The 7,216-nt window shown below is 60.4% G+C and overlaps 1 protein-coding gene across 1 annotated transcript; it reads right to left on the reverse strand.

Annotated features, from left to right (window-relative positions):
- Nucleotides 1–731: 731 nt before the first annotated feature.
- On the reverse strand, nucleotides 732–2,255 carry IER5L (immediate early response 5 like). Its single transcript, XM_051636597.1, has one exon. The coding sequence runs from the start codon at nucleotides 1,808–1,810 to the stop codon at nucleotides 812–814; it is 999 nt and encodes a 332-aa protein (XP_051492557.1). The 5' UTR covers nucleotides 1,811–2,255; the 3' UTR covers nucleotides 732–811.
- Nucleotides 2,256–7,216: the final 4,961 nt, after the last annotated feature.

Consider the following 7,216-nt stretch of genomic DNA (forward strand, 5'->3'; position numbering starts at 1 on the left):
GGTGGGAAGGAGAAGTCACATCGCACACGTTTCTTCTGGGAGGAAAGTTGCAATGTTTTCATTTCTGCCTTTTTTTTTGTTGTTTGGGTTTTTTTGGTGGTTGTTTTTTTTTTTTTTAAATATCTAAAGAAACGCACAAAAGCCAACGGGAAGCAGCGGGTTTTATCCCCTCCCCGCAACCCGAAAGCAGCCGGGCCGGGGGCGGCGGGACCCCGCGGGGCAGCCCGGGGCCGGGAGTGGGTCGGGGGGTCCCGGGGCCGGGGGTCCCAACTCTCACGTGGCCTTTCACCGCCTCCAGCACCGGGAAACCCGGGAAACCCTCCGCAAAGAGAACCCGAGCGGACACAAAGAGGATTATTTAAATAGGTGCTTCGTTGTTGGCTTTTTTGTTTGTTTGTTTTCGTTTGTTTGCCCCCCCCCCTTTTTTTTTTTTGGTTGTCTTTTTTTTTCTCTCTCATCTCTGCAAAAATAAAGTCCCAAGATCTTAGATTTTTTGTCCTTTATTGTACAATTTATAAAACACTAGCGTGGCTCTGCCCTCCCACCTCCCTTGCGCACCCCTCGGCACCCCCTTACCCCCCCCCCTCCCTCCGCCCTAACCCCCCCCTCCCCACCTCCCGCCTTTGTTTCAGGGTTCACCCCCCCCCCCCCCCCCCCCCCCTCCGGAACCGCTGTTCCTCGCACCCCCGTTTTACAAACCCAACCTCCCCTTCTTCCCCACCACCCCCCCCCTTTTTTTTTTTTTCCTTTTTCTTCTCTTTTTGTTTTGTTGTTTTGTTGTGTTTTTTTTTTTTTTGCTCCCCGCTCCTCTCTAAAACGCGACGATGGCCCGAGTCCAGGCTCCCAGGCTCGCCAGCGCCTGCTTGCTGCACAGCTGCCCGTTGAGGGGCTGCTCCGAGTCCGCCTGCTGCCGGCTCACCAGCCCCGTGAAACCGGAGCCGAAGATGGAGATCAAGTTGGAGATGTTAGAAGAGTCCTGGGGGTGCTCGGCGCTGTACTCCTCGAAACGGGCGCGTTTGGTGCACGGGGCGAAGGGGGGGACTCCCGCCACCCCGCCTCCCCCCGGTTCCCCTTCCTCCACCCCCTCTTCTTCTTCTTCCTCCTCCTGCCCCGGGTAATACTTGCGCTTGGTGCCCGGCGTGGGCGGCGGGGAGGCGAGCCCCGGTGCCGGTTGGCAGCAGCAGGGGCAGTGCGAGCAGCAGTCCTGGTGCAAGTACCCGTTCTCCACCGTGGTCACGACGTGAGTGTCCAAATCCAAGACGGTGGTGCGGCTGCTACAGTGCGGTGCCCCGCCGCTCCCGAAGTCACAACCGGCGGCGTAAAGCAGCCCCGTGCCCGCGTTGCCGCCACCACCACCGGGACCGGCGCTGCCGGCCGCCCGGTAAAAACCCGGGGATGAGTCTCTGCAGGGCGCTCGCTGCAGCTCCAGGGGAGCGGAGCACACCGGCCCTTCTAGCAGCTCCGCACCGCCCCGCACCGCCGAACAGCTCCTCGCTTCCCGGTCCTGCGTGTCGGCGGGCAGCGGGAGCCCCGCCAGCTCCGGTGGGGCGGCGGCGGCGGGCGGCGGGCAGGCGGGCATGGCGAGGAGCGGGGCGCCGTCGGGGTAGTGCTGCTGGCGGCGGTAGAGCTCGGCGTAGCGCTCGCTCAGGTAGAGCTGCCGGGCGTTGCGGAGCACATAAGAGACGAGCAGGTTCTTGTGGAGCTTGATGCCGCCTCGCTGCGTGCGGGAGCTGTGGATCTTCCGCAGGGAAATACTGATCAAACTCTGCGCATCGAGGGTGCACTCCATCCTCCTCCGGCCCCTCAGCATCTGCTCTCGCCACCCGCGCAGCCAGGCACCCCGGGCCGCATCCACACGGCAGCCGGGAGGGTCGCAATAAATAATGATGATGATGATAATAATAATACTAAAAAAAGGAGGATAAAGAGCGGGGAGGGAGGGGGGGGGGGAGAATGGGAAGGGGGTGGAAAAAAAAGAGGGAAATAGAAGGGGAAGGGGGGGAAGGGGAGAAGGGGGGGGGGAAGGGGAAAGAAGAGCCTGGTGTGGCTGGAGAAGGGGGTGGAAAGCAGAGCGGGGTGTCTTCAGGGGGCGGCCAGCGGCGGGAGCGGAGCGGGCATCGCCGGTGCCTCCTCCCGCTGCTGCCGCCGCGATCCGTGCAGCCACGGCGCGTGCAGCCGCCACCGCCGCGCGCGCCCCCGCCCGCCCGCCCCGCGCGGCACCGCCCCCGCCCCGCCCTCCCGGAGCCGCGGGAGCGCGCCCGCCCCGCCCCCTGCCCCCCCGCGCTCGCTCCCGCCCCGCCCCGCCCCCTGCCACACCAGCCGGTACCTGTCGCGCAGCGGCACTGAGCGCCCGCCCGCCCAGCCCCCGCTTTATATAGCACCCACCGGCCACGCCCCGCCCCCCGCGGCGCGGGCGGCCAACGGGGCGGTGGCTACAGGCGTGACGGGCAGGCCAGCCGGCCAATAGGAGCGAGGCGGGCGCCTGGCGCAGTTCAAATGCTGACAGGCGCCGCGCGGCGCGGGAGGGCGCGCAGGGGTCTGGGCCGGGGGCAGGGCAGGGCCGGGCCGGGCGGGGTAGCGGGGGGGAAATGCCGCCGTGGTGGTGGGGTCCGGGCTCCTCCTCTGCCCGCTGCTCCCCTCGTGCAGGTGAGCGGGGGGCGGCTCCCGCCCCGGTGGGCGGCCCCCGAGCGGCAGCGAAGGCGGGGGCGTCCCTCGGGGAGCCGGTGTAGGCCGCCCCGCTCTGTGGGGGCGCGAGCCCCTCTCACGGGGGCACCCCCTGGGCGCTGCCTCCCTGCGGTGGGAGCGGCACCCCCTGCACCCTTCGGGACACTCTCCCTGGGGGGGGGGCTTCCCCTCCTCTCCCGGCTGGTGGCAACCCCGGCACAACCGCTTCCCCCCGCGCCCCAGCAGCCCCCGGACGGGACCCCTCAGCTTCTCCCGCCTTGCAGACTCACCTTCACCCCACGCTGGGCACACTCAGGCGTTTCCCCACCCCCCCCAACCCCGACACGGGAGCAGGACCGTGCACCAATCACTGCTCGGAAAGTGCCCCAGTCGCACCTGGTTTCCCCCCCAAAAAAATGGGAGCAGGACCGCGCACGGGTTGCGGCTAATTAAGGGCTCCCATCACACCCTGTTGCACCGAGGTGCCTTGAACCTGCAGGGCAGTGAAGGGGGAGGGTGGGCAGTGAAGGGGAAGGGTGGGCACTGCCCCAGCGGGTCCCCCCGCACAGGGTATGTGTGATGGGGAGCAGGTCTGGGCCTGTGGGGTGTGCGGGGTTAGGGGGCTGGGGGCTGCCCCCTGTGCTGGCTGCTCCAATGACCCGGCCGCCGAGGGACCCAGCTGCCTGCCCAGGGAGCTGCACTGCCTGGAGACGCCGGTGCCGCCGCAGAGGAGCAGCCCGTGGCCAGCAGGTAGGAGCCGGGGTCGTGTGTGCAGCTGGGGGTGGGGGGTCTTGGGGAAGGGACTGTTGTCGTAGGGCAACGGGAGCTGCTTCTGAAACAGCAGCTTTTGTAGGAAGCAGAAGGTCCGGTAGAGAGGAGGAGGTTTCCACGCTGACCGCGAAGGTTCTGTGTGCTGGGTCCCTGCGTTTGGGGGATGTGATGGTACCTTAGTGGTGACTACAGGCAGCCTCATGGCTGCAGGTTGTGGGGAGCCCACCAGATAATAAACCTCCCAAGCCTTTGCTCCCACCTCCAAACCACAGAGGCAGCTGTGTAATGTGGTCATTGGTCTTGTCAGCTTTGGGAGCACCATGCAAAGCCTGGGTCTTCGGGGGGCATGCTTGGAGGACTGGATGCTTTGCTTGTTTTCCCAACCTGACTGGACTCTGCTGGCTAAGCTTATCTATGTCCTTCACCCAAGAAAATGGCCCAGTGCCATGGAGGAAGGGCCCCTGGGGGCAACAGCTGGACTGGGGCAGCTCATTGCCCCCCTGAGTGGCAGCTGGCTAAGTCCTCCTTGCTCATGCAACCTTGTTTGTGGAACAACTTCACTATGATCTGCCCTCAGTCACCCAAGCTGGGGTGAATGACATTCTGTGTGTTCCCAAGCTCTTGTAGGATGCTCTTGACTCACTTTCCTTGTCTGTAATGTGAAAAATAATTGCAACCTTGTCCAGAGGGTGGCTGTAGTTTAAGGTGGTGGGTATGGGCAGCATCTGAGGTGGGGGACCGCTGTCTCCTTTCTCTATTCTGCCAGTCTCTCTCCCATACAACCCTTCCTGGCTGCAGGTTGGCTATTTCCAGGCTGTGGCTGTGCTGCAGCTGGGGATCTGGGAGGTGATCTGGAGCTGGTCCATGCAGATAATTTGGGGTGCAGCAGGGCTGGGATTAGGGCACATAGCACAGACCAGTGTTGAGCTTTGCATGCTTTGTTGGCTGGAGCCAGGCCTTGCTCCCACTCAGTGGGATCAAAAGCTCTGCCCTCGCCAGGTGCTGGTGGGCTGAGCCCCAGCTGTGCCTCTGTGATGTGTTCTGTGGCCTCCTGGGCACTGGGGAACCAGGGTGGTGAGTGCTGCTGCTGCCAGCCCCTGCCACATCTTCCAGTGTGGGCAGCAGTTGCCTCTCTTGCTCAGCTGGTATCTGCAGCTCTCTGGCCTGTCTCCAGCTGTAAAACTCCAGCCTAGGTGGTCCAGGCTACCAGCCTGAATTGCCCATCAGCTGACTGCTGTGGGGTGGCTTGGGCAGAGTGAGTGGTGCCAGATGCAAAGCATCACCTGGCAAGACATTCTCCACCTCCTGCTCCCGCTCACCATCCACCTCAGCTCCCACTTTAACCTGGCCTCGGGACACTGTCCAGTGCTCTCCCTCTGCTCTTTAATCATCTTGTGGCCCCACTGGCCTTGGGTTGTGGCTTTAGCTGAAAGGTCAGGTGGACTTTGCAGAGCTCTGCCTGCAGCAGTGCTGGCTTTGGGGAGGTGCAGATGGCCTTGCAGAGGGTGCTGCATCCTCGGGGCCATCTGGGCATTGTGGGGCTGCCCTGATGCAGGAGATGCTGTTGTCTCTGGCTGTCAGGGAAGTGCCCTCTGCTGTAGCTGCATGAGAAGCTTCGTGGCACTGGGGAAACCCAAGAGCTCAGCAGAAGCCTCTAGGAGCTGAAGTTGGAATAAAAACTTTAATCTTATTTAGACTCTGAGCAATTAGTATAAAGGCTATAAAACATGGACCTGATCCTCTTGCTGACTGCTGGGCACTGTGTTGATGCTGGTGGGGCTGATGGGTGCTGCAGGCTCTCCCTCCTCCCTGGCTGGCTCTCCCAGCAGGTGTGAGTGTTTTGTGTGCAGACACGGTGGCTTTAATCCTGGAGCTGGGTTGGGCTATGTGCTGTGAAATCTGTGCTGCTTCAGTTTGGCCTGTGGACTCCAAAATCTCCTAGAGACAGGAATCTCACTGATACCTGTCTTGGCACATGGCTGTAAACTCTGCTTGTCTAAAAGGATAACGAGTCCTGTCCATTTTCTGGTTGGGCAGCAGCAAGCTGGGGCAGGATGGGTTTGTTGGTTGTTTGCCTTTCACAGGAATATCCCTATATCCTGTCCAGCATCCCTATTCCCTGGTCTCTGTTGGGGTTTGTGTGCTCTTCCCATGGGAAAGGGCTCTAAGGACCCTACTGCTGTAGGGGGACACTTGGTCTGAAACCATCTTGGTTAAATGTAATTGCAGCTTTTAACTGGCCATTAAATGGCGAGTACCAGTATTTCCCCAAAGGAGGGGAGGAGGATTTGCTGTCTGGAGGGTGGTAGGTGTGGATGCCATGGGGCTGGCCTCGGGCTGGGGACAAGGCTGGCCCTGGGCTGGGGAAGGTGCAGCTGTACCACACTTGGTCCAGCCCTGCTGATGTCCTGATGCCAGGGCTGGTCTCACAGCCCTCGATCCTCCTGCAGACTCCAGCAGCAAAACCTGGCGGTCCGCTGCTCTCAGCTGCAGAGTAAACAAGCTGGCAAGAGAAACCATTTTGCTTCAGCTAGTAGGAGAAACCCTTTTTAGGTAGCACTTCCAACTGGCAATGCTCTCCTTCATTAACCCCCTCCTTCCCTTTCCAATGAGAGTGAAGTTGCAGCAGTTGGAGATCAGGCACTTGCCAGTGCAGCTTTGCCACCCAGAGCAACGAACACAGACGTGAATTTAGTGCTTGATCTTGTAATTTCAGTGCAATTAGACTGGCTGCTATAGAGCAATTTTCCCTTGAGCCTCAGAGACCTGGGCCCGGGCATTGCCCTGCTTTTCTCAGACAAGGAAGCAGAGGCATTTGGGTATTGGCTGAAACATGAATTTTTTGGGTGCACCTGGAACTTGACTCCCTGGAGACGCGTCTGCAAGTTGGAGCTGTGGGTGCCTGGCATGTCTGAAAAGGAGCCTGCTTTTCAGGCTCACTTATTACGAGTCAGGCACCCAAAGCTAGTGGGAAAACAAGCCAGAACAAGGTTTTCAGGCTGAGCTCTGGGAGCAGGGCTGGCCTCTGCCTCCCCCCTCCCTGTGCTGGGCAGGCACAATGTTGCCTGGCCCCCCAGGCTGCTCCCCAGCTTGGGGGGGAATGTATAGCATGGATCCACAGGGTCTGCTGCAGTGAGCTGGGGACAGGGCATGTTGTCTCCAGAAGCCATCAGCCCTTGGAGCAGCATATCTATCCATCTGTATTGACCAAGTGGGCTGTGGGTAAGGCTGTCACTCCACTGTCATAGCTGTTGGCTCTTTCTCACAGCTTTGGTACCACAGTCAAATCCTTCGTATAAGACCCTGGAGAAAACAGGGCCAAAACCCTATGGAAAAAATGATCCATTTTACGATTGTTCCCCCTTGCTGGGGAGGTGTATAATGCCTCTCAAGCACCACTACAGCACGGGGTGTGGATGAAGTGCTGAGTTCTTTGGTCTGGTCTGTTCATATCTATCTTCACTGACTTGTTTCCTACATTTCTTGTACCCTGGGCGCTGCTCTGCAGGGTCTGGGTGCATATGGTAAGATTCCCTGCCATTGCTTCATGGCCTCTCACTGCTGTGTGGCCAAGCACAGCCTCACCCATCCCTGTGCCCAACCTGGTGCACACAAATGCTCTCCTACCAAAGTGTCATCAGGTCCTCTTGGCTGGGAATGATTTGCTTTGACTAATCCTGGGAGGGTGGAACTGAGGAGGTGATTGCTAACAGGATCTTATTGCTGATCGCAGTGGGCTAAGCTTATCTTGCTGTGAGAGGGCAAATGCTGGTGCTTTTGG

Source organism: Apus apus, chromosome 19 (genome assembly GCF_020740795.1).
Source record: "Apus apus isolate bApuApu2 chromosome 19, bApuApu2.pri.cur, whole genome shotgun sequence".
Classification (NCBI taxonomy): domain Eukaryota; kingdom Metazoa; phylum Chordata; class Aves; order Apodiformes; family Apodidae; genus Apus; species Apus apus.

Coding starts and splice junctions, on each gene's coding strand:
- IER5L (XM_051636597.1), bottom strand. CDS start 1,810: ATGCTGAGGGGCCGGAGGAGGATGGAGTGCACCCTCGATGCGCAGAGT.